The sequence below is a fragment of the Eutrigla gurnardus genome (genome assembly GCF_963514095.1).
Source record: "Eutrigla gurnardus genome assembly, chromosome: 8".
NCBI classification, from domain to species: domain Eukaryota; kingdom Metazoa; phylum Chordata; class Actinopteri; order Perciformes; family Triglidae; genus Eutrigla; species Eutrigla gurnardus.
This window is the reverse complement of record NC_139922.1, coordinates 28,302,624-28,330,166: the sequence shown is the minus strand read 5'-3', so window position 1 is coordinate 28,330,166 and position 27,543 is coordinate 28,302,624. Positions and strand designations below refer to the sequence as shown.

Sequence of the window (27,543 nt, the reverse complement as noted above, 5' to 3'; positions counted from 1 at the left end):
CCGAGCAGCATGCATGTTTCTAACCAAAGCTCCCTTTCACAGGTGACTGGCTCTCCAGTAAACGAGTGGAGCGGGCCTATCGCCACGGACCGGCCTCGGCAGCACTAGAGGGGCAGTCTCTGTTGGGGGATGTGGGGTTTTTTTCCTCGCTCTCTCAGCCTTTCTTTGTTTGCTCTGATGCACTGCTGAGCTCACGGAGATATAGTGCAGGGAGGGAAAAAGAGAGAGTGCGGTTTCCTTTTATTCTGCAGTTCTGAACACATGATTATAGCTTGTGGGCCGAGAGAAAGGGGTCGACTTAAATAATGGCTTCGGTGTTATACTTTGTGTCGGGATTTACCCGGCTGGTGTAACGGTGGAAAAAGGCTTGTGAGCAGACGGATGAGATAGGTGGGAGGGGGGGGGGAACGAGAGAGAAAGGTTCGGCTTCCTTGCTCCAATGAAATTGATTCCCATACCTCCAGAGATCCCCCCTTCCTCCTGCCTCTATTCCACACCTGTGTGAGGATGAATGATCTACACGTTACCCACGAGTACCGCTGACCGCGACACGCATCGCCAGCTTCGGACAGGAGAGGCACGGATGGCGAAGGATGGACAAAACGATCCAAGGTGATGACAGGGATGAGGATGAGGAGGTTAGAGCGAGTGATGGGGAGACGGCGGGGAAAGGAGTGGGGTGTGGTTCAGGGCAGGAGATGGAGATGTGCAGGTCCATCCATCCATCCATCGTCTACCGCTTATCCTGTATTCAGGGTTGCAGGGGGGCTAGAGCCGATCCCAGCTGTCATTGGGCGAAGGCGGGGTTCACCCTGGACAGGTAACCAGTCTACCATTCACGCTCACATTCACACCTATGGGCAATTTAGAGTCATCAATGAACCTATCCCCATCCTGCATGTCTTTGGACTGTGGGAGGAAAGCCGGAGAACCCGGAGAGAAAACTCCACACAGAAGGAACCCAAATATATAATAAAGGCAATGAGTTAGTGTATCAAGAGGAAAGTCAGAGGGAAATAAATGAGAAAGATGAGGGATTCCCACTGAAAGAAGAGCAGATGAGCAGAACGTGGCTCCGGGGAGCCGGTGAGTCGAGGTGAGGCTCCGGCACGTCGCTGCGAGGGAAGCAATCAGGAGCGGCGACGAAGGCTGTGCCCGTAGCTTCATCCCCGTAGTCACCGCCGTTCTCCCGGGGGAAAGGTGTCACTTGTGTGCAGAAAGAGAGAGGGCCACTTTAATGAATGGAGCTCTTTATCTGAGCCGGAGCGGCCAGTTATTACCTACTGAGTAGACACTGTGGAGCAGGCTCTATTACCGCCGCACTGATCCCCGGGGGGCAGGAGGGGGGGGCGGATGGGGGATAGTTCATATTTGGTGCCTTATTTTGTAACAGGGTATGACATATCTGCCCTCCGTGCTATAACAAAGCCCCGGAGCGTGGTCGGGCATCAGTAACGAGAGGAGCATTAGTGTGGAAGGCTGCAGGAAAAGCACACAATAATAACACCCAGTGGGAAGGCCTGAAACCGGGGCCGGCTAGTCGGCTACCGCTCTCTGCATTCCTACCGGGGATGATGGGATTGTTTTAAAAGTATTCAAGAAAACTTTTTCTTTTTGAATCATTGAAGCTTTTTGTCGGCCTAATGATATAAGGTCAAACAAAAAAAGGGAGGATTTGGAGATACCAAAGTAATAATTAAACTCTTATGAACACCGAGAACGAGTTGGATCTGAATTATCTGTTGGATTAAAGCGTGTGATTCATAGAATGAATTCAATGCATGTGTAGGAACTGAAATACATTTGAATAAAGGTGAGAGCAGGTATGAATTACCCATAAAGCCTGTGGGAAACGTCGACAACCTCCCACAGGCCGGCTCTAAGCCTTTAAGAGTAAACGGGGGCGACAAGTTGTGTACGCGCTGTAATAGACTGACCTGACCTTCCGCTAGTGTATGCTACTTGTGACCTTGAGAAACAACGATCATAACAATTATAATGATAATACATATTTATGAAGCACATTTGTACGAATAGAAGAGAGGAATCACGGCCAAAGATACATTATATTATCCCGATTATCATCAAAATAGGCTTAAAACATCCTTGTGTCACAGTTAGTAAAGAAAGAAATATCTGTATTGTGTCAGAGATACGACACGATGTTAAATAGGATGATTATAAATCATAAGGTCAAAGGATAAATATATGTTTTATATAAGGCTCTGCGACCCTGGATAAACTCCTATATCGTCCTACCGCTCCACCCCGGTATCACTTATATGTGTAATAGTCCCAGAAAGCCCCACGCTGTCTGGTGCAGGTACAGCAGAGCTGACGGAGGAGGATGGAGCCGGGCTAAAGCCTCTGTTCTGCAGCTCCGCGGGCTCCGAGAGCAGCCCGGCTCCCCCGACGCCGCCTGATGCTTTAATTGGTCTCCTCTGGCTGGGAGCGCAGCACAGGAATGCCTTCCCCTGCTAATGGAGGGAGCTGCAACAAGAGTGATAACTCGCATAAGCTGGAGTGAGCACATCCGTGTTTCGCTCAAAGACAAAGTATGCGCACGCTCACCTGTACGCACACACACACACACACACACACACAGCTCCACAGATGTACAAAGTAAGCATGTAATCCATCTGGGAACCTCGCCAATGCCTTCTGTCTTCCTCCTCTCCACATTCAGACATAAATCCATACGCCTGAAAACCTGCCACAAAGCCGATCCAGTGTGAATACACTTTACCCTCAACATGTGATGTTGGGAAGACGAGCCGTTCCCTCCAGGAACTGGCTGTTTGATTGCTACCTGTTAGTGTTCAGGGAACTATTTCTCACATCCAAGGAGGGGTTAAAGGAAAGGAAAGAGTATTCTGAAGCTGAGAAAGAAAAACCACACACTGCATCATTCCCTGTTTTGTGCTTTTATCTAATATGGCAGTTCCCGGGTTGGAATCCACATGAAATCCCATCTGGTCGACTGATAAGCTCCGCTTCAAAAGATGTAGGGAGGAGGAAGAATAAAATATGGAGAGAGTATCATACGAGTGCTAATGTTAAATTATCGCTATCACTGACAACTCGGAGGCTGATACTTTTAAAAATCGAGTCTATGAATCATACATCGGGAATTTTGGAGTTTTTAAAAGTAAAAAAAGGAGAAAAAAACTTCTGTTTTCCCGCTGTTGTCTCTCGGGGGAACGATTATAGATGTTATTATTCTCCCGGACAGATGCTGTTTGTACTGAGTAGAGCATCTCCAGAGCTTTGTGAGATGAGAGAGAGGGAGAGAAACAACACAGACAGACACAAACACACTGTCGTACTATCGGCGAAACAGCAGCGCATGCGCCTCCTCTTTGTCTAATGAGCATGAGACAGACAGAGACCACTCCCTGTCTTCTGCTGCTCACGTGGGAATTACGGCGGCGAGGACGCTAAAAGCAGCACAAACGGCCTCAACATCACAAACAGACCTTGGTGAAAAAGTACATGAAAGTACTGAGAAAAAAACGAAGGTAAACGGGAGGAAAAGTCAGCGAGCAAATTATATCGCAAAAAAGGAAAAAAACGAGGAGTAAAAGTGAGCGTTGCGGTGGGAGCGTGATCTTTCTTTTAGCGTTTAAGCTACGAACATTAACCGCGGGAGCAGGGCCGCGAGGCTCCCGCGTGTCTGAAGTGTGCAGAAATAAAGCCGACGGAGAAGATCAATCCAGCAAAAACTCCCAACGCATCCACAACGCCAGCTGTCACTCTAATTGCCTCCCTCTACTGTCATCTTCAGCATCGCTGCCATGCTAACGCTGCAGCAGGTAGTCCTGCTTGTGGCTCTGCAAAGAGACTCCTTCTTAATGAGCTCTGGATTTCCATATGTACAGCAGAGCGGCGTGCTACAGACCCCGGCGTATGTGCTGTTAAGTTGTGTACAGTGTTCCTGCCATTATGGCACTTTGCCAATCTGGGGTTCTTAATGGGCTAAGCAGTGTTTACTTTTCAAAAAGACTTTCATATGAATTATTGATGGCTCCGAGCTGATTTGTGCTCAGAATTAGCCTAGAATAATCCATCTGGGCCTATCTTGGCTTTCCTAGGTGCCGTGGCTCTCCGGGGGGAAAAACGGGCTGACTGGAAACTCGCGTGTAGCTTTGCAGTAATTTGTTATCCTTATTCCTGCTGAGTGTAAAACGGTTACTTAAAGTGGCACAAAAATAACAAACAACCTTATAAGCTTAAGAGGACCGGCCCTGTGAGCACGACGGGGACGGGGACCAAAGAGCTTTAGTTCCTGGAACCACATGACATGCATGGGTAACGGCAAATGAATAAATTTACTAGTATTTTTTGTTGTTTTTAGGATCTGAGCTTCTACAGTACAACAATCATTTTTTTTTACAAATATGTTTTATCATTTGCCGACAAGTGATTCCTGATCCAATCAGGGGTGCGTGGCAACATTCGCAAAGTGACCCGACGATCATCCTTTGTTAACACATTATAATGGCATGAATTCATCTTTCTAAAATCTTTAACCCTTCACTGTCATTGTTTCCCTGCAGGGCAACAGATTCCTGCTTCCTTCTTCTTGGTGACGGGATATCTGTTTATTCACTGCGGTTTGCCTTCTGTTGCCCCAACGAACGCCTCGGGAGCCTTTTCTCTGTTTGGTTTCAGAGCAGAAAAGGGAACCCTGGGAATTCTGCGACGCAGCAAGAAAGGGCATGTGGCGCCTAAATACCCCCGATGCAGCAAAATACACCTCTCATCTTGCTCTCTAATAGGACATAATCTTATTACATGAGCCCCGAGGGGAAGACGGCAGCGAGGTGATGATTCAGCTCGACATGCGTCCGTTAAAACACAGCTTGACAGAAAACGCCGTTAGCGGGTAGAATCAGAATATCTGTGAGAGGAAAGTGTGAAACAATGCTGGAGGAGAGCTGACGTAAGACACGACTTCGACATTTGAGAATCTCTTCCCTCTGCGCTGGTGTGAGCGATGCCAAATCGTCCAGACCCCCGCCGATTCCATTTTCTTGGCCCTCTTTGGTGTCAGAAAACTTTGCATCTGAAGTTTTTGGTAATAAACACTTGGGTGGGATCCATCGCTCGGACAAGAAATGAACCAGCTTGAGGGAAGAATAAAAGACATGTTGCCTCAGCAGTCTGTCAGGGAGGCAACTGGCTCTGCATTCATTTTGCCTGTTTGTGGGCTCTTTTTCAACTATTCAGCTTACTTATTAATTTTTGGCACGAAAACACCCATCTGCCGTTACTGTGGTGACACGCTTTCTGAGCGGCGGACGAGGGTTTGAGAGCAAAAAAAAAAGCCTGCTTAATTAGCGTGACTGTGGAGTCAAGAGATGTGTTTATCTCATTATGAGCATCGCAATAAATATGCACATATCCTCGCTGAGAAGAACGCGTCAATGTAGTTAAAACGGGAGAAACTCAGATGCGTGAAAAAGAGTTAAAGTACCTCGAAGGATAATGATATAATGTGTCTCGTTGTTGCTGATCAATGTGGCTGAAGAGCGTTTTCACTAGAGTTGGGCCGATTTTCGTTTTCACCGCTCCGGTTCGGTGTACGGGGCTAAACCGGTTTAATTTATGCAAACAGGTTGAACAGGCATTTGTCCTTGTGACATGTTCCGGAAAATTAAAAACTATCAGCAACTGTGCCGACAACATCACGGCACTAAATCCAACCATTGCATCATATTTTTGACTCTCCTTTCCATGATTATGGTGCAATCTTCGTGTAAAAAGGGCTGAATGTTTCATTCGGAAGGGGCTGCTGTGGCAAGTCAGTATACTGGTCCATTCCTGTGTTTGGCTAAATATCAAACCGGTTTTCAAATGTTTAAACTGGGCCAAGCCTACTTTTGACTGGTGTGTGTTGTGCATCCGTGTACCAGCGATTCTCCGGTTCCTCAGACGTCGACGTAGCACAGATTGATGTCCTCACTGAGTCGTCCGCTGTCTGTCACTCCCTCGCTGTTGGTGTCCCTCTGTTTTACCCCGCTGAGCTAATCCACGTCGGCCAAATTCCTCCGCCGAGCGGGGCCCACGTAGGAGCCACCCTGCTGGGTGCAATATGCCACCGCAGGGCTTCGGGGGCCCCGACTGTGCCGTCTTGTCAGTAAACAGACAAAGACGTATGAATCATCTAAGTGACTCGGCGCAGGTAGTCTCCCGTGACAATAACATGTTGTTGAATTATGACAAAGACTTATTTGCACCGTGGGATTACCGCCGGCTCTGTTCCCGGGTGACGGCGTGCGGGAAAACAAGTGCCGCCGGAGGGCTCTTAATCTACCACAATACCTACCGCACGCCATCAGATATGGGATGGGGAGGGGGGTGCACCTTTTGAATAGAGCTCTACCAGACGGTTATGATAAGCTGCCCCGTCTATCTCTAACATCAGTCAATGACACTTAGCGGGTATGGATGGCCTGAAATCTCCATCCACCGGTGCAATCAGTGCAGGGGGAACCCTGCTGGGCAAGACCACCGAATATCACATTAAGTTCACCCGTCAAGGGAACAAGCTGCCCTCAAATCTAATTGGCAGTTGAGGCCTAAGAACAGGATTCTAGAAGGAAGAGCAGTGATCACATTTACTTCCGTCTACATTATTTTGCTCTCTGACTTTGCTGATGTGGGTCTGCTGAGTCTCTCTCTCGCTCTCTGTGTGTGTGGTTTCATCTTCATCACCGGCTTACTCAACTGGACATGTTTCAGGGGGTCGAGGCCGGCAAAGAAAACACATTATCGGCCTCTTGTGAGCAATAATCGACAGCCCTTCCCCATCGTTATATCATTATTTATTAAGGTCAAAGTAATCCCGTGGCGGGGAAGCAGGGCGGCGTGAGCGGGACGAAGAAGAAGACGAACCTACCAGCAACAGTAATGACTGGATGAGTATGGGTGAACATGCACTCTGCTACACAGGAAGCCCCCCCCCCCCCCACCTACTCACAGGGCTTCGGGCAGTTTAATTGCATCCAAGAAAAAACGTGGGAGTGAGTTGATGCTAGTTGTACATTCAATTAGTTTTAAATGGCGGTGTTATCTTGTGTGGGCAGCCTTGGACAGCGAAGCATAATTCTGAAAATTTGAACTAGGTTGGTGTTGATTAAGATACGAGACGATTCACGATGGAGGGATTGTCATTCAAATTCAGAGCTTGTGTTTGAAGTTGAGCAGAAAATAAAAAAAAAACTCATATTGTGCATCTATTTAATAAAATATGCAGAAGCAACCATTTCTGAAATCAAATATCTTTTTCTTCCTGGAAAACAGAATATGACTGGCGCTTGCATCAGCTAGCGCCAAACAATTTCTTCCAATATCATCATGACATCCATCAATCAATCAATCCATCTGAAAGTTTTCAGGCTCTGCACAGAGCCAGAGAAGGTCGCGAGCTGATCTTTTCCACGATCAATCAAATAGTCCCGTCCATCCTGTTTCACTCAAATCCATCACGGGACGGAAGCCGGATCCGCTTGCCATGCTGTTTCAGCTCCACTTTAATATAGTGCTGTTATGCTGAGGAGGACTCCGGGGATGACAGGTGGGGGGTGAACAACAAGATGTCAGCTAGCGGCTCTGAGGCTGAACAGCAGCACACAGGTGGGTGATTCTGGCTGAAATCAGCATGCTAACAAGGACGCTGACTTACTGATGATCAGCAGGTGTAACGTTAACAGATTCACCAACTCGGTTTAGCATGTTAGCATTCCAAATGTAACCAATCCGCAGTGGCAACCCAATGATTGCATGTAGAAGCCTGTTTGTATGTGATGTCTAGTATCTTCTGTTTCATGTGGTTCTATGTTTGAGGACTGCGGATGGACATGAGCTTTTCGCTAAATCTGGCATATTTACACAAAGTGTTCGCCTATATGCATGGTGACTATTTCTGACAAATAAAGAAATAATAACGATTTAGAACATTATTACTTATGACTATACCACTATTTGCACCTATAAATGTCCATCTATATTTCTTTATTTCGATCTTTCAATACTCAAGGACTAAATGTTATACCTATATATAGGGCAAAGTGTAAATATATATATATATATATATATATATATATATATATATACATATTTATCACGATGAGGTCTCATCATTATTAACGGTCGCTGCTCGCCGACTGGATGTCTCTGAACAAACTCATCACACTCGGAGTCAGTAGTCGAGACGATCACACGAGGATTACCGCATCGTGATTATTAGTTACTGATTTCTTTTAGCAAATTAAGCTGTGGGCATTTCTAATTGTGCTCCCCCTTATTTAAAACCAGCAGCCTAGTTCCTGCAGACTTTTCTGTATTTAGGTTAAAGATATGCTTAATTCTTATTTGGATGTGGACCGTCTGCTGCAGAACAGTAGCCCTCGGCTAATTGGTGAGTTACCAAACCCTCACACGAGGAGGGCAGAACTGCTGAAGGTAAATTATTAATAGGCTTTAAAAAAAAAAAAAAAAAATCCTCAGCAGCTCCGGGCGTGCGATAACACGGAGGAACGGTGAACGCACTTATGTAACGTTTGTCTGAAGCGATGACACACACACACACACGCACACACCGATGGCGACTCCCATTGGGCTTGCCGTTTTCGCCCGACGGAGCCAGTCGCCCCATTTTTTTATTATCCCTGAACACATTCGATCTTGAGAGCTCAAACTACTTTCCCCGAGTACTTCAGAGGAGAGACGTCCGATCACACGCTCATTCGTTGTGTCTTAAGAGTCCTCGACTGGAGAGACACACTCGAGGGAGAGTAGTGACTGGTGTGAGGACAGAACGTCTCCACGGCGATGGGAGGAAGATCTCCAACAGGATGCGTAATGAGGGCGAGGACGTGGAAATGCGGTTTTCCTGGTGGAGACACCAGCTGACGGGTACATTAGCATGCATGGCTAAGGGGCGTAAAGAAGCCGCGGCCTCGCAGGCCTCCTCACTCAGACAGACAGGCAGCCGGCCGACACACACACACACACACACACACACACACACACACACACACACACACACACACACACACACACACACACACACACACACAGTAGGATATCTCTATCTAACAGCGTTCAGAATCCCAGATGAACCTGAAATTTTCAAAAAGGCGGTTTTACAGACGTTGACCTTTGGATTGATCTTTTATCAGTGTCGGTTTTTTCCAGCAGGAGAAAATCACAGATCACAGCGTGAATCCTGAATGGGACGTGCAGAGTTGTTGACAATCTGCTCATCAAAGCGACGAGTAAATACTTTTTTTTCCCTCCTCCACCTTCCTGCACATGACGGGAATCAATAGGCGGATTGTCTTTTTTTTTTCTTTCTTCCAATCACTTTGTAGTGTCGTTGTCCAGCCTCCACGCCTCGCTCACATCAGGAATCAACATCTTTGCAGAGCGGGATGACTCTCGTAGTGAGTTCGTGCCCATGCATAAATGCGTTCGGGGAGACCACAGTTGCTTATTACCACGTATCGGTGTGTCTGTCTTCCTCGGAGCGGGCGTCTGAATGTTTCATCTAATCATTAAACGCTGACAGGCTCCACAGAGCGGCGCCGCTGATCCCCGTCGGAGGAATAACAGGGGCCTGACTTCATTAGCCCTGTTAGCACTAAGCTGCTTTACCCTCGCTCACACCTGGCTTAACCTGCACACTGATAAACGCTGAGAGCAGGAGAAGAGGAGCGACGCAGACGGATAGAGAGGTGAAACAAAAAGGACGAACGGGGGAGGGGAGGAGGGGGGACACAAAGGCGTTTAAAGAGGGGAGGCAAAGGTGCTAAAGTCGGGTGCAGAGGATGAGGAGGTGAGCGATGGGAGGGGAATGGGAGGGCACGGAGCGTGTGAACCTGGAGGCGGGGGAGGAGGGGGAGGGAGGGAGCTCAAAGTGGTGTTTGAACTGAGAGGGATTAAACGAAGGAAGAAAAAAACGAGCAAAAACAATCAATTAACTTGTGTTGCAATTAATCAATTAGTGCGCCGGCACGTTGACAGCCAAAGTGCTTAAGTGAGATTCCATCGTGAGGCTCCTATGTCTTCACAGATTAGCATTGACCTCTGCACACACACACACACACACACACACACACACACACACACCGAAGCACATAAAGACATGCACACACGGCTCAGTGCATTTCTCCAGTACATCCATCTGACTTCCTCTACCAGGACACCCCCCCCCCCCAGCACTCGTCTCCTGCCAGCAGAGGGTTTTTTGGCTGGCTTCAGGACGCCCACGGGCCCCCGAGGGACGGAGCCCCCCATGACGGATGGCACCGCGTGTGACTCCGATTCGATTCAGCCCATTTGATAAATTTATTGCTGGCATTTTGAAAATGAAATTAGAGGGATGTCTCTTGGAGACTGTTTTTCCAGCGCAGGTGCCATAAATAAACTTGGTTTGGCAGCGGTGAGGGAGGAGGGGGGAAGAGGGGGGAGGAGGGGGGAGGAGGGGGGAAGGGGGGGAGGTTTTCGGAGATGTACAGAACGTAGAGAGCTCAAGAATAAGGTCACATTATAATGAGTTGTAATAATGGTGATATTGGTGAGGAAACACTAGAAAAGGTTACACACATCATAGTTTTATATATATATATATATATATATATATATATAGTTATATAAATCCGAAGCTGCCCTTCAGTGGAACACGTATACTTCAGCGTTTACACTCAGAGAACAGATGGAAACTCTCATGTTGAATATTAACATATTGAAGACTACGGGGAGTTAAAATGTCCTGCATTCTCCATCGTTCATCCTCACACACACACACACTCACACACACACACACACTCACTAGTATGTGAAAGTAGGAGAACACACATGCTTTATGCCCTGAAGGCCGTGTGGCTCTTCAGTAGCTATGGTAGCGTGGCAGCCATCTATACCTCACAGCGTCTGAATGGATACCAGAGGCTGATTCTCTTTTCTGTTGATGCTTCCTACTAAACGGATCGGGACAAAGAGAAAGGACATACAAACACACGCAAAGAGAAAAAGTCGGAGCCGGACACGGACACGCGCCGGCTTACAAACCGGTCCATTCATTCCCTTTTATTGATCTCCCTCTCGTTCAGAAAGGAATGCGAGCGCGGCGGTGATGGACGCCACGCCGGCCTCCGCTCCCCTCCAACATCCATCAGAGAGCGAGGACTCGGCAAACCCACATCACTTACCTTTATAGGCCCACCTGACAGCGTCGTGCACCTCACGCCGTGTGTGTGTGTGTGTGTGTGTGTGTGTGTGTGTGTGTGAGGTACAGTATCAGAGAGCAACTTCCACACATCTGAAACTTCAACGAGGGTTTTTTTCTGTGCACATTCTATCAGATCCAGATCCGATGTTCTGCAAAACAACAGCTCTGTTGGTGCGAGAGCAGCGGGGGAATCAAACAAAGTTTTATCAGAGTCAGCGGGGGGGATGGGGTTGGGGGGGGATTGTCTGCTTTACAATCACAGGAGCGTGACACGAGCATCCGTCACTAATGCATCTGCACTGTGAGAAAGGATAGAGGGCCGGGACCCACCTGGGGGCCGCCACTCACAACACAAGACCCCCGGAGCTGTTTAGACAGTGTGTGTGTGTGTGTGTGTGTCCTCCATCATCTAACAGAAACAGCCTACAGGTAGTTTCCCTACATCCTCCGTCTCTCCCTGAAGATCCACGATGCAGAAACAATCACCAAGCCTCATATTAACAGAGTGCGGAGGAGTCCGAACACAGAACTGTGATTCGTCTTAGACCCGCTGGGCCCCCGGTGCCGGATCGTCTGGGTGTCGGTGGGTGTGGGAGTGATTGACTTTGTAATCAAACAGATTGTTCCGGAGCATGAAAACACAAAAAAGACTAAATTTTTGAAAATCAACGTAAACGACACCGTGAAATGTTTTTACATCTCAGTTGCAGAAGAAAGAAAGAAAATCACAATAAATGGACACATACACACACACACACACACACACACACACACACACACACACACACACACACACACACATACACAGGTGAGTGATGGAGCGCTGTCTTACCTGTGTGTGATGACACTGTGGTATCTGTGGAGGAGAGAGAGAGGAGTGTGTTAGGAGCTGACAGGCAGCAGAGACGAAGATACAGGAGATGACAGCCACGACGGCGGCTCGCTGTGTGTGGGGGAGGGGCTTATTCGCCCCTGGCTACGCACACACACACACACACACACACACACACAAACACACACACTAAACTAAATAAGGACGGAGCAGGTGGAGGGAAAACAACACGTGGAAGAGGAGGCCTCGACTACAACGATAAGTGTCTCCAGACACCAGCGATCCTTGATCTCCCACACAATTTACCTTGAGTGAGCTTTCTAATAAGAAAAGAAAAAATAAATAAAAAATTCAGAGAAAAATAAAAGCTTTCGAGGTGTGGCGAGACGAGAGCAAATCAAATCCTTTTCAGTAAGCATTTAAAGTTCTTAGTCAGAGCCCACTAGAGACCCCGTCGGGGGGGGGGGGGTATGTACTGCAACACCCGTTTCTATGAAAACACCCCCCCAAAAAACAACAATAACAATGGGAGTGAGCCGTGTTGGTGAAGGAGACAAATACAGTAAATTTCTCTTATTGTTCTCATTAAATATTTAGCCGGACGCTCCCTCGGTTTCATTTCTATTTAATAGGACTTGTCAAACTTGCAGGGATGCAAGAATAAATAAAAAAGGGGGGGAGGGGAAAGCTCTTTTTTTATTATAACTTTATACTTTCAGCAGTTGGAACCCTTTAGAGCCTTTCTGTACTGGCCCCGTGCCCAGCAACCCCGATACAGCCACCGGGGGAGGAGGGAGGGGGGTAATTGAATCCGGATGGATTTGCGGTGTGCTGGGCTGAGGAAGTGATAATCCAATGCTCTGCCTAATTGCCAGAATAAAGATGGCGCCCATTGTGGGGGTGGCCTCGCCGTTTATCAAGGCACTGTGGCATGGGATTGGACCGAGCATTAGGGGCTTTACACACTTCTGTTTTTTTGTTTTGCGGGGGTGTTACAATGGATTTGAGCAAATATTGGTCCTCCGGTTATTACATGGTCTGATTGTCTGCTATGTCCATAAGCTCTGCATGTCTGGCCCTAATCTGAGAGGAGGCTTCAAATAATTAGTTAGTGGAGCACTCTCACAGCCCGGCGCAGTCAACCTGATCACCCAGAGAAAAATCTGCTTCCTTCTTACCCCCCCAAGCTTCCAGGGTAAACCACATAGATGATCAAATATTACCCAACATCCTCCTCCTACTCGGCTGTAACAGGAAGGCAACGAGAGGTCAGACAGACGTGGACCGTAGCGGAGCAAGTAGACCGGATCCAGATACGCCGAATAGATGATCCGAGATGAAGAAGCTTTATCGGAAAACCAAAACGAGAGAAAAGGAGGGAGAGACATTTTGTTGGCTTTCTCTGTAGTGATTAAAAAACCTGATTCTTCTTCAATCAAAAGTTCTATTTATTTCCAACATAATATAGAACACATTCAAGCTTAACTTTGCTGCATGTCATGTAAAGTGATGTAAAATAAAAAGCCATCTTTAAACTTATTATTGGATCTTACTAGGGATGTCCCGATCCGATTCCCGGATCCAATTAAATGTCATGGCCGATCCATATTTAATATTTCCCATGATTCCATTGTTACGTTTGTTTGTCGTTGTTGTTCTGTTGCATCAGCCGCCGTTATCTAGTGGAAAGTGGAGCGGACGCATAGGTTAGCTAGTTGAAAAAATGACTTCCAAGAAGTAAATTCAGTAAAGCTTACTTGTATTTATTACTGTTGAATGAGTAACCTTTTGAGTTGTAAAGGTACTTTATGTTGGATAGTAAAGTTTACCTGCAGAATATTCATTTTATAGTTTAAAGTACTGGCATGTTGAACAACCAAAGTCCTATTTAACAGAATAAAGGGAACTGAATGAAAGATCAGATTTTGTATAATTACAGCTTGGATGCCTGTCTATTTCTTAATGTACACAAAATTAAATGCTGTTTGCCAACACAAATAGCGATATCGGAAAACCAGTATCGGGAAATATCGGGAGCGGATCGGAACCTACAGTATATGGAAATAGCAGATCGGAAGCGAAAATATGAGATTGGGACATCCAGGGCTGTAAACTAGCGGTCGCCACTCGCCAAATGCGACTAAAATATTCCCCTGGCGACTTAATTTTGGAGGGATACATGCCACTGGGGCGGGTAAATGTTTGTCCCGATGGTCGTGCTCTTGCAATAAATTATGCATGATATAACAAAACATTGTAGTAGCTGTAAATTGATAAATTATGACGGTAGCAAACGTCAAGCTAAACCAGTGATTCGTTGTGTGTCACACTGAAGTAGCTCCCCCGACGTCACCGCTGTAGAAAATAGTTCCCCCGAAGCAACGTAGCGTGCGCGTCACCGCTCTTTAAAAGTTTGTCGCAGTGAGTGAGACTCGAGCGCAGCAATGTGGCGGCATATTCCCGGTGTGACCGAACCAAAGAGGAAAAATACAGAGGAGATCGGTGGAAAGGAAGGTGACAAAGAAGGTGAAACATCGACGAAAAAAGCAAAAGTGATAAAGTTCAGTGAGAAGTGGAAGACTGACAGGGAATGGCTTCAGTACGACGACTCGACGGGTGTCATGTTTTGCTCCGTCTGCCGGACACATGCCAAAGAAAAACAGCGCGGAAATTCATTCAGTTAGAAGCAGACGGCCTGACTATATGGATGGTGGTGCAAAGAGGGTGTCTGAGAGGGTGTCTGCTGAAGACAGTGATGAGGAGTTCTGATTAGAGATGCATACTGGATCGGATTGGTCCCATCTGTAGTTCTGATGAGTAATTAATGAGTGTTTCCTTTGTCACAGTTTTGCACTGTTAAAGTTTTCAATTTGCAATGTTTGAGATTAAATGAATGAAATTCAATTAATAATATTAAAATGTATTTCTAAATACTACTTTGGCCTCTTTTCTAAGCATGTACTGCTCTATAATACTGTTATCTTAATGAAAAGTACTGAAACAGGTGTATATGCAACAAAAAGAGGCAATTTATTATTTGGCCGGTAAAAAATGTACTTGTCCGGTAGATTCTTTCATCTACCGGTCCCCTTGGCAGGTGAGCCAAAAAGTTAGTTTACAGGCCTGGGGACATCCCATGTCTCTGACGGGACGGGGTTCAAATAATGGAAGTCGTTCTGCAGCTTGAGACGTTCATATTGATATTTTTGTGCCGAATGGAAATGCATGTCGACATCGTTAGGCTTTATGAATACATTTAGAATGATATAAGCCTGTAATTTCGATCTTGCAGAGTCAAACGGGGTGATGTAAATATTATTATGCAAGTGAGCTGCATGTTTGTAATGGAGCTCCATGTTAGATGTAATTATACACTCTACTGTTGAGTAAAACACAGCAGAGTGGACGAAGATGAAGCTTTCCAGGAAAAGATCTCAACAAAAAAACACTTAACCGTGAGTTAATGCTTAAATAACAAGGCATTATCTCAGTTAAGGGTGAATTCATTTTCCCTTAACGCTCAGCTAAACAGCGAGTGTCCTGGTCTCTCTGTGCCTATAATACTAATATACTGTGAAATTAGAAGGAAATGTAGTAACCAGCCTTTATCAACACTGTTGTGATCATGATAAATAATGAACACACACATTCATAAATAATAATAATAATAATAAGAAGGCCTCCATGCTGACTGCTGTCAGCACACATAAATAACTCCCCTGTTCAGGGAGGTGGAGAATACCTCCGTCATTGATTACCCCATCTCTTCCCAAGCTATCAGTGGCTTATATGGATTTGTGGACTAATTTGCAGTGAATATGTGAGTGTGGTTTTGATGTGCCCCACAGAACTCCTGTGGGTTCAAGGATTATGGAAAGCAGGCGGCGTGTCAATACAGCGGGAATATGTATGGAAGCCTGGCGAAGCCAAGAGCGGCCGGAAGCACGCCTGAGGACAGCGAGCTGCGATCTGAAGACGCGTTTTACCAAATCAGTAAAAAAACACCTCCCGACTCGTTTTCAGAACCTTTCAGAGATGTTGTCTGTCAGAGAAGAAGGGAGGAGGTAGAGGCTCGAGGCAAAAAGCAATCACGCCGTCCCTTTATTTGTAACGTACCAACAACACGCCGATATAACTAAATAATATCAGAGCAAATCTCTCTTATGAACCACGTTCTCATGTGCGTCAGCAGCCGAATGGAAAAGCAGCATTTCTTCAGGTCAGGAATAAGCGGCCCACATTTTAGAGGGCTCCGCCTACGCTCATTCAGATAGAGTTACTATTCCTAACGGATGTTGTATTTCATATAGGCGTTGCCCTCTTAAGACCTGTTACTGTTGGGTTAAAGGTCAAACTGATGTGGTCTCCGCCCCCACACTGTGAACCCGAGGTCCACAAGCAGACGCCGGTTCACAGACTGTAAATGCCACTCTGTAATAAGGCAGGGAGGCGCTGCCTGTGTCGAGGTTAACACCATGTCAGCTGTGTGGAGAAAACATATAGACCACTCAAAAAACGCTGTAGCATGATGGCCGCCATGCAGCCCACTAATCCGTCATGATCAGATTAGAAGATGCTCCGTCTGCCGTCCAGCACTTTTACCACTGGATGTGTTGGCTGTGAATACAAGGCTTGTATACGATGAAGCCCGGGATGCTGCTGTGCAGACGAGGAGCCTGGGAAGAGGATAAAGCTCTCTCAGACCTCGACGCGGCGCCCTGCAGAGGCTCAGCCGCCGAGGCCCTCGTGTGACGGCATCACACTGTCAGTGAGACGGCATCACACTGTCAGTGAGACGGCGTTGAAACAGAGCCACGCCTCGCCAGTGCCCCGATGTGATGAATGGACGACTGCTGTGTCGGCCTCTCGCTGTGTGTACAACACACTGAGACAAAGCAGTGAGACTCTTCTTCTGCCTAATTATGGCTGAAGGGAGGAGGAACCCTTCAAAGGGAAAGCATTCTTGACCAAAATGAGTGTTTAAGTGTTTCAAAAAAATGTGTGAAATATGGGTCCTTCCATGTGAAAGGTGCTTCACTCTAGTTGGTGTCAGCGTATGTTTTATAACATAAGACCTTGTTATACAACATTAGAATAAAAGATAACACAATAAATAAAGCTTTTCAGCTAGTTAAATACAAACTAAAATCTACTAATTAGGTGTATCATGTGTTCATGGAGAACCACAGGGCACGTTCTCCCTCCCACCTTCATTTCCCCACAACATCTGGAAGAGGTTGTAGGTGCAGTTCTGTTACTCGCTACACGGCTCTGAATGATCGAAGTAAAAAAAACAAAACAATTTAATTCACTAAATTAATAATTCACCAAAAACATAAAATCAAATATACGTATGACAGAGGATATGAATTATGGAGAAGAGTGGGATTAAAGAGGTGTATACTTCTTCCCTCTCCTTTTTGGACATGTAAAAAAAAAATATATCTATTATTCCTATATCTCTTTCTAGTTGTGTAATATTTTGTAATACTTTCTGTATTCATTTTGACAAAGAAAAGAAAAAGACCAAGGCAGAAGGCTCCTGGCTACTTCCAGCAGCCGACTGTCTGTTCTCACCATGACACGTCTGGTTCTTTTAGCAGTGTTTCACCACTTTCACTTTATGTGGAGGAACGAGGGGTTCTGGGACTGGAACATTGAACCCCGTTCAGAGAGGCCACTGTGGTACATGGATTTTTTTCGCAGCATGCCTAGGTTTTAACCCCCTTGGGAACCGCCATATGGCTCGGGGAACATGGTACCTAGCAGGCACATCACTGAGAGCACTGTCACCGCTCTGCGGGGTGCAATGTGTGACAGCAGTGTTCAGCACATCCAGCCTGGATGGAGGAAGCTTCGCTCTCATGCGGACTGAATTCATATCCAACACCCGATGGAGAGCTCTCCTGGTGTTTTTATGGTGAATCCTCAAGTCACACCTGCTCTCATGGCTAACCACTTCGTCTTTTTTACCTTTTGTATTGATTTGAAACTTTATGTGAAGCGAAACTTACATGTTTTCCTTTTCTCTCTCCCTCTTGTTTTTATAATACCTGCCTTAGGACGACGGATGAAATTTAGCAATCATGCTAACTCTGGCACATTTACATGATTGTCCTTTTACATGTTAATTTACATGTTAATGTGCATTGTCCTAATCAAATAAATAAATAAATACATTTGTGCCACAGCACGGCAGCCGGTTGTACTGGGAAGGTAAAACCATAATAATGCACCAGGTGAACAGAAAGAGGTCTAAAATCCTGCCATGACAAACTGGAGCATGGAGCTCCTTGATATCAGGCCCGGCATGCATGTATTCCAGGGTAGCAGGTCGCATCATGAGCTGCTCATAGAAGAAGAAACAATATATGCATAATTGCATTATTTGCTTTCCTGAAAGGTGCTGTCCGTGGTGCTGAAAACGCATTTCATTCCGTGTGTCCAAACACATTGGAAACACAGGAGGCAGCAGTCATAATAATTACTGGCTAATTAAAGGGAAACCATTACAGTTTTCACATCATCATCATCATCATCATCATCATGTGACTTTCCTACAGTGGACTTTTTCTTTGTCTACAGTCATTTTGAGGAGAGTCACACACTTCTGCAAAAATAACCCCAACATTTCTCTCAAGTTGCATTGCTTTCCTCTAATGATGTCATATAACAAATAGCACACAAGTTGCCAGACGGCAGAAAAGTGCTGCGTTTTAAAAGTTGACACAAACACGTCTGGCCATAGATGACTGTCAGCCTCCGTTAGTCGTCAGCACTTTTCTGCAGTTTGGCACATTTTGAGCCATCTGTCACTTCACGAGCATCAAAATATAGACTATCACACGCGAGGATAAAAGCTTCAACGTGATTGAGAATGCTTCCTCCAGCTCGTGACCAATGAGCTGGTTCCTTCTCCCCTTACCGCATGTCGCAAATGAGGGATCGGCGCACCTGCACAGGACTAGATTGAAGCCATAAACATGGCGTGATGGATATACATGTGACTTAAGTTGATGATGATAGTGAGGAAAAATAGTCTCTCGGGCTGAAGGTACACATTTCTCAGATTCCGCCCTCCTCACCTCGTTTCTACAACAACGTATCAGGGCCACTGCAGGGAAAAAATAAATGAATGGAGCCGAGAGAGGGGGGCAATATTCAGAGAAAATAAGTTGTATATTTGCGAGTTTATAAAGTGGCAAATTTGCGGGTTTATTACGATGCCTTATGCAACTTTTATTTCTGGCCTCGTTAACATCTCGTTAAGGTCCTTAGGGTGATGGCAGTGATGGTTATTGATGGTTTTATTTATATGGAGCCAAACTGTCATCTTATGGGTGTTGGGCTTAGACGCTAACGGTAGTTTCCACTTGTTGTCATAGCAACGGCAAACATCCGGTGTTAGCAGAACTAAGCAACTTGTTTATATATCGACTATGCATTATCGACTATGATTTGTGCCACTTCTTTGTGCCTTTTTAACTTTTCACACTGTCCCAAACACTGCGTCTCTTTAGGCATGAAAAACCAGTTTCAGAGATCATTAAATATTCAAATCAAGTCTGTAATGCAGACGGCCCGTTAGGGATAATGAGTGGCCCAGAGGTGAGGCTAGAAGCACACGCCGCTGCCTCTTTGATTCTGCAAATGTCTGCTGCGTGTTTGTGAGTGTTAAATAATCACCCCCCATCCTTTAACATACACTATACATCCCAGACCGATTGAATTAGACTGCTATTGGAAACCTGTCTCCTATTGACCTCTCAAAGTTGTGGCCTTCCTGCAGGCCGCTCCGGGATTACTTTTAATCACACTTCGAAATTGGCTTCGATTTTATCCCCCCGCCATGAAGCGAGGACACCTTACAGCTAATCATCATCACCATCACACATGAAAACCATCTCTTAAGGTGCTGCAAGCTTGCATGGAACTGTATAGATATATAATAATTGCGTGAGCATAAGTGCATGCATATGTAAGTATATTCGTACGCCGTATTTAGAGTCCAGCAACGTGTGCGGACGGCAAACGGACGGAAACAAATGTGGCTGTCTTCAGATGGTTAACCACTATTGATATATCATCTCTATAATGTAATTAGGATAAATTCCAACACTGTAGTCATTGGCCTCTTTATCACACTGGCCGGTGGACAGTGACAGCTCATCAGTTAGTCAGGTTAGCGACGACAGCAGCCGCCGTGTGATGGATGGTGACACCAGTCGGTCGTGACCATTGACCTGGATGTTTAAGTCTTAAGAGTCTTTCTCACGCCACAGAGATGCGCCTCATAAACCACACATAGAAATATGGGTTTGTAAAGGATGAAGTAATGGGGGCGTGTCCTCTGAATCTCTGAAACCACAACCAAACCTGGGTGAGGGTGAACAGTTACACCACGATGCTAACTTGGGAATAAAGTAGACTTTCCAAGTGCTATTGGACCAAATGGATCTAATTCTCATTGTAGTATTAGCTATTTGTTAGGGTTGTGATGAGGTATGGTCTAATAGGAACATTCCATGTCATGAAATTATCGCAATATTCTTCAAAATATGCTTAAAACGCTTAAAATGGCAGCAAAACATACTGGAATCATTTTACTTGGCAATTTGTCAAGAAATAGAAATTCTCACAGATAGAACACATATTAGAGAAGATTGTAAAGGACAAATACAACATTTGTATCTAAATCAAATTTAGAAAATAACATTGTCCGAGTCTGATTTTTCCTGATAATTCCTGGAAGCCTATTATTTTTTTAAATCCACTTCTCTACCATGTAGTGAGCTAGAAACCTTTTTTAATTCACTCGTGACAATATTCGCTATTATTATTATCTCAATAATAGAAATTCACAGCTCAACTTATGTTTTTATGACACTCAAAACATTTCGGCTCCTGAGGAAAACACACTTTCCTCCAAATTTGTTGACAGAAAGAAGTCCGAACCACCGTTATTCCACCGGTGACAGCAGGTGATTGAAGTAAACCGGATGACGTCACCTTTAGCAGGAAGCTCCAAATTACAGTCCGGATGAAAAGCCCCTGACAGCCGAAGACAGCTCGTCAGCTTCTTTAATCATCATGTTTTCACTTCTCTGTGTTTAACGACCCGTCGGCTGTTAAACCCCGACGGATGGGAAGGTTTAAACAGAATTGGTGATGTTGAAAACAACAAACTGAACGCGATATACCGATGCTCTGCAGACATTCATGAGTCCACTAGTTGCATGGTGCCTCTTCCCCTGGTATGTAAAACACTCACATACCATAATTCATTAAAGTAATGTGTTTAAAGCACGCGTCTGTGCCGGTCCTACAGAAGACAAACACGGAGACAGAACACAATCCGAGGTTTTAATTAGTTGAGCGTGGCTGGCGCATGCTCCTCTGCTATGTGCTGCACAGGGGGAGCGGGGGGGCTGCCTTCTTGCTCATTATGCACTAATGAGTTGTCTATTAATGAAAATGGAAAGCATTTATTTTGTGCGCACAAAGGCCTCAGCCGGATTAATTACTGCACTACGGCAACAAAATGAAAACAGAAAGTGCGGCATCACTCTTGTGTGGCACATTAGCCATTAACCAACTGTTACGGAGGCCTGGCGACGCTGCGCGGCACACGGCGGAGGCAGAGACTGCTGGTACGGCATATTTTAACTGCACTTCTGCCACCTTCTGTACGTTCTGCGACGCATTCGTATTCTCATACATGTCCACCCGTGACAGCTACAACCTGTGAAACTGTTTGCAGATGACACCACCGTCATCGCTCACCAACAACCACGAGGCTTCACATCGATGGGGAATCGACAAGCTTGCAGAGAAGAACCCCGAGGCGAAGACACACACCCTCGTCTACCTCGATGATGCCGAAGTGAAGATTTCAAGAGTATGTAGCTTCCGTCCTGTGATGTACTACAGCGTGAAACAGGATAGGAAGGCGGGATGGGATGTTGGGAGGCTGGCTGGATGTGATCTCATGATATTATTAGTTGAAATGTGTTGGTACTATTAAGCACACACACTCATATTTTGTTTTTTTCCAGGAATGAAAAGCTATCAGATTTTGATATAAAAATACAAAAGAAAAATATTTTGGTATTTTTCTTTCCGTATTGTTAAGACGGGTGCACAATATGACCAGGGTTGTGATCTAAAATGTTCAAAGGGAATTTTTCATTTCAGTTTCGACTCTAAGTTCCTGGGAATGAGCATCGCAAACAAGCTGACATCTCCAACCTGAAAAAAAGCTAAAATAAAAAATGGTTGTGTTTGTTGAGGAAACTTAAAATCCATGTGCCAAGTTCAAGTTTACTTTTACAGAAGAGCATTCTGACTGGAAAACTAAAGTGGCGTGTGATGGCGGGCGATCGAAACCACCCACAACTTTATTGGTACCCATCTACGGAGCGTCAGTGATATTGGTGATAAGGGGTGCCTGGGAAGAGCCCAAAGGATATTAGGAGTCAGTACCCACCCGTAGCCACAGCGGGTTCATCTTCCTGCCTTCTGGCAAGCCTCACAGAAGTATCAGCTGCGGTACCAACAGACCTCAGAGCAGCTTCTTTCCTCAGCCGGAGTCTGCTATATTAGTTTAGATTTGTTTTGTGTTTCTTATGTAGCGAGACGGGACTACAAACTATATTTTGTTGTGCAACTTTGTTAAACAACTCTGATAAATGAAATCATGAACCTTATTCGGTGCCCAGTTGTTGGCATTTATATTTCAATAGAATCAAACAAGAGTAGGGGTGGGTAAAAATATCAATACGGCAATATATCGCGATACTTTGCCGCCCAATACAATATTGATTTTTCAACTCAAGGCTGTTTTGAATTTGTCCTTTGATGTACATATACAGGTACTTGTGTTTTCATCTTTATTTATATCGCAATTTTCGTGATACGTATCGTGACCAAAGTATCGTGATCTTGCCAATACTCACCCCTAAACAAGAGAGCTCATTTTTTTCCCCATTAAGAAAAATATCCAAAACTGTAGGGGGATGGAGGAGGAGTCGGCTGAAAAAGGCAGATCATGTGATCTGCGTGGAGGCGGGAGGGAGCAGGAACAGCCTGGTCCTAAATGAATACAGCAGCAAACGTGCCATCGGTGGGGCGACTCTTGTTTGTGCTGCATTGCTTTTCAAATTGGTGATCAGAATGATTCTAATGGCCTGCTAATGGCTTGATTTCCCATCGGGCTCTCCTTGGAGAGGTATGGAGGGGGGAAGGGGGGGGCCCTCTGGCAGCCCCAGCAGACGTTTCTTGATCAGATATTAGAGTCCGGGCAGCTAGGTCGTCTGGCTGGAAGAATTCGGCCCTGCCTGGGGGGGATAGCGGCCCCCATCTGAACGTCCGGCTCCAGCTCTGGTTCCAGCGCCAGGCGATTAGCTCTGGGTCGGAGCCAGACCACGGGGACTTTGGAGCGCTGATAGACTGCTGTCCTTCAGTCTCGTGACAATCTGGGCAAAAAAAAACAGAATGCAGAAACATGCTGTCTGCCTGTTTATTTCCCTCCAGGAACCAGCTTCACCCCGTTTGGGACGTACATGAGTGGATGTCGTGAAATCGCTACCGCTGTCTGTTCTCTCTTGTACCAAAATAATCACGCTGATAACCAAAATCCTACTTAGCTGGATTTGCTTTCATTTCCATCGCTCATACATCTCTATTGTACGACTGTCTGGAGGAAAAATACTCAATAACAGGAATAGATTTTTAAAGAAATCAGCAATTTTTAAAACATCAATTGTGTCGTATTAAGCGACGGGAAGACAGAATTACAAGGAGGATCAAGTCTTTTGTTAAAATTGAATATTAATCCAAGGATGGCAGTGTGTGGATGTCTTTTGTGAGGAATAAGCCCGATACGATAAATCCGACTTAGACATCTCTGAATCATCTATTGACGTTCCTATCGTCCGTCTTCCTCCGTCGACGAAGCCGAGGAGAAAGCGTGGCGAGTAACACGAGAAGCTTTACTCATCCCTCCCCCGCGACAGTAAATGGCAGGTCTTTGGATGTGACCTTCAGTTTGACTGGTTCTCCATCATTCATCACTGCCAGCCCAGGAACAGACAGTGGATGAGGAGCAGCGGCGCCCTCCGTCCTCCTCCGTCCTCCTCCTCCTCATCCACTCTCCCTTTTAACCTCCCCCAGCTGTCCACAAGAGATCTCACGTCTTTCTTTTTTTCTCCCATCCTCTATTTTTATTGTCTACCTCTCCTTATCCTACCCTTGACTCGTCTTTATTTGGCGCCTATCTCCTTCCTCTCCATCACCTCTGCCCATTGTTTCCTCTGCGAGGTAACAGGAAGTACATGATTACGAGAATAAAAAGGGAACACTATCCGATTAGTCACCGAGGCGTCGCGCCTGCTGGTTCTGATTACAGTATTCAGAGACACAATAGTTTGGAGTGTCCATTTACGGTTGATGATGTATGTATAAAAACCCTTCGCCCTAATACTCGACTCAATCAAAGACATTGTGTGGAAAAAGGCCGTCCACTCGACTTAACGACGAAACACTCTGCAGGTGACATTTTAAAAAAAACGCCATTTAATATCCTGGAGGGGGAATACAAGCACACAGATGCACATTCTGTACTACACACACGAAGCTTCAATATCAAAGCAAGGGCAGCAGCATCTACAGAACACTTTTATCAAGGACTTCAACAAGAACACCGATGTTACTTCAGCAGGAGATGCACTTACCAGGGCAAATTCAAGCATTTTTGAAGCATTTCAAGGTGCTTTTCCAGCACCTTCCAGCTGTGGTAAACTCCGTATTTGTACCAATCCAATGGTCAGTATTCAGTCTACTTATGATGTCACTTGTTCATCACATTAAATGAGATGTTATTGTCCTCTAAACAACCAACATGATGTTTGGAGACAGCTTTTTACAGAAGGACCACAAATGAAAGGAAAACTAATTCCACTAACAGATCCACAGAAATATAATCACCAACTATTTTCATCATCTGTTCATCATCAAAAGTCATTTTTCATAAAGAAATGTCACAAAATGCTGTTTTCAGTCCCTCAAATATGGAGATCTTCTTTTCTCTGTTCTATCATAGATGTCATCACATACAACACACATTTATAGACCTTTATTCTACATCCAAGCACTTTTCAAACCTTGAAAACACCACACTAAAATGTTTTCAAGGATTTCCAGCACCTGTACCACACCCCTGACTTAGTTAGTTACATGTGTAGATACATGGGGATTAAAGAGGAGAAAATCAGACAAATTAACATGAATTCACTGTCTTTTGACTTACATTTACTGCCCTCATGCTGCTATCAATATTTCTACAAAATAATATCCAAAGCAATAATCTCCATATACAATAAAACAGCTTTCAGAAAATGTTTTGGTGGAATGTTGCCTTTGTTTTATTGCTTTCACACACACACACACACACACACACACACACACACACACACACACACACACACACACACACACACACACACACACACACACAGCTAATTTTCATAACAAATGTTCTCATTTTCACCCTCGCTGCACTAGACTATAAAACCTTAATAAGAGCATTGCAAAGGCCTCAGGCTTGAATGTGCATCTCGAACTATTCATTGGGCGTATAGCTGCGGCGGCGGTGAGCTTATCCTTTGTGTGGAACACTTTGGAATTAAATACAACGCTCATGTAAGGCATTAATAGTGTCTTAATCTTGTTATTGTTAGCGCGTAAAAGGTCAATGCTTTTAGTCTGACAGCGAGAATAACAGGTGGCATGAACACACATCATCGCTGCCTGGAACAGTCATTGCATATTAAAAATGGATTTGAAGAACTGGCAGCAGAGGCACATTGTATTAGCAGATCTCAAATCAGTTTATTAGATTAGTTATATAACATAAGTGCCGCTGCAGTCTCTCTCTCTCTCTGTTGAACTTTGACCCTTCCATATAATGTGAACCACATACCTGTAGTCCTCTATGGCTGCCACTAATACGTTATGTAATGGTTTTTTTGTCACATTGCACTCAGTGTGGCCTCGTTTCGAGTCCAGCACCTCTATAGAAACAGTAGAGAGGACTCAAACATGTTGTTAGTGCTGTATAACAGTTGTGAAGCCACAAATCATAAAAAAGAGAGAGGGAAAAAACTGACTTTGATCATATATTTTACGCAAATTGGAACAAATCTATATATAATCTATCTATCCAATATTTTTCCAAGTGCCCACAATATTGGATAAGAAGAATTGAGGCTCTGCTTGCGATATTTACTGAACTAATTACATGTTTACTCCACTTACAACGTCTCTGGTCGTCTCCTCTGTGTTCTATCATCAGTCAAGTGTTTGTCATGTGATTATTGGACTCGATCGTTATCTGTCGCACCGAGGGGCAGACCTTTAATTTGAAATGAGACAATATTTTTTGAAATATCAAAATAAGCTTTGCTTATGCTCACTGAATGTGTTTCACAGAGACTCGCTATTATAAAAACAATAACACCGGTCATAATTTAATAACTAATAATAAGAACACTAATACCAACCCATCGTCTTATGTTAAAAGAAATCTCTGGTGGGCTAAAAGTAGTTTGTCCTTCCTCTCAAGCTTTTCCCACCTTAAAGACAACAACTCATTTATAAATGTACCGTCTGTTTTGGATTTCCGAGATGTTGGAGGACGCCGAGGGTGAAGCCAGTCTGGTGGAACCGTGAACGCCAAAGTCCCACAAACCCACGTTATGTGTGATAAGAACGAGGCGTGCTTCCCTTCCAGGAGCTCACAAATCATCGGGAGCAATTCAGTGAAGTGGAAAAAGTCCATCAGACTTACAGGTTCTCGTCAAGTCAACTTATTTCAGTGAGAACTGTGCAAATCCAAACGCATGATGCTATTTATGAATGTTTCTATGTGAACTGAATGATGGTGGATGTCGAATAGTGCATCCTCCTCTATAAAGCTCCAGCCTCACCCATCCGACCACCACTACTAAACCCTCAGCCTGTGGGCACCACGCTGTAAGAATATTGTGTTTCCCCCCCACGGAGCTGCAACACTGGTGCTTTTGATGTTTTTGTCATACGCAGAGACACACAGGGAGGATGGGAAGTCTCTACGCTCGCTTCAAGTCCAGAAATAGTAGATAACAGATTGTCTGTCAGTGTGAAGTCCGGTGAGACCTTTTCCCAACAATCCATTGTCTATCAAAAGGAGACACATGAAAAGTGGCGTTAATACTCCTAGCTAGCGTCGTGACAGCTTTTCTATAAACCACTTGTGGATGAGCTGTAGCAGAACATGAAGAGATAAACAGCCTCAGGGCCGGCAAAGAGCCACGGTGTCTGCTACCTGAATGTCTAATTCATAGGCGGGGGCGGCTCCTCGGCCTCGAGGAGGGTGAAGAGGCTGAAGCAAGACACAATCCTCAGAAACCCAATTTAGTCTTCAAGGGTTCCCAGTTTC

At 45.2% G+C, this 27,543-nt stretch overlaps 1 protein-coding gene across 1 annotated transcript in view; it reads right to left on the bottom strand.

Moving 5' to 3' along the window:
• The window catches only part of LOC311017586 (cadherin-4-like), a 215,115-nt gene that overhangs the window by 102,811 nt on the left and 84,761 nt on the right, over window positions 1-27,543 (bottom strand). The window contains exon 3 of the mRNA XM_084016029.1: window positions 12,069-12,092. Coding sequence (XP_083872155.1) covers window positions 12,069-12,092 — 24 coding nt within the window. The remainder of the gene's footprint in view (window positions 1-12,068; window positions 12,093-27,543) is intronic.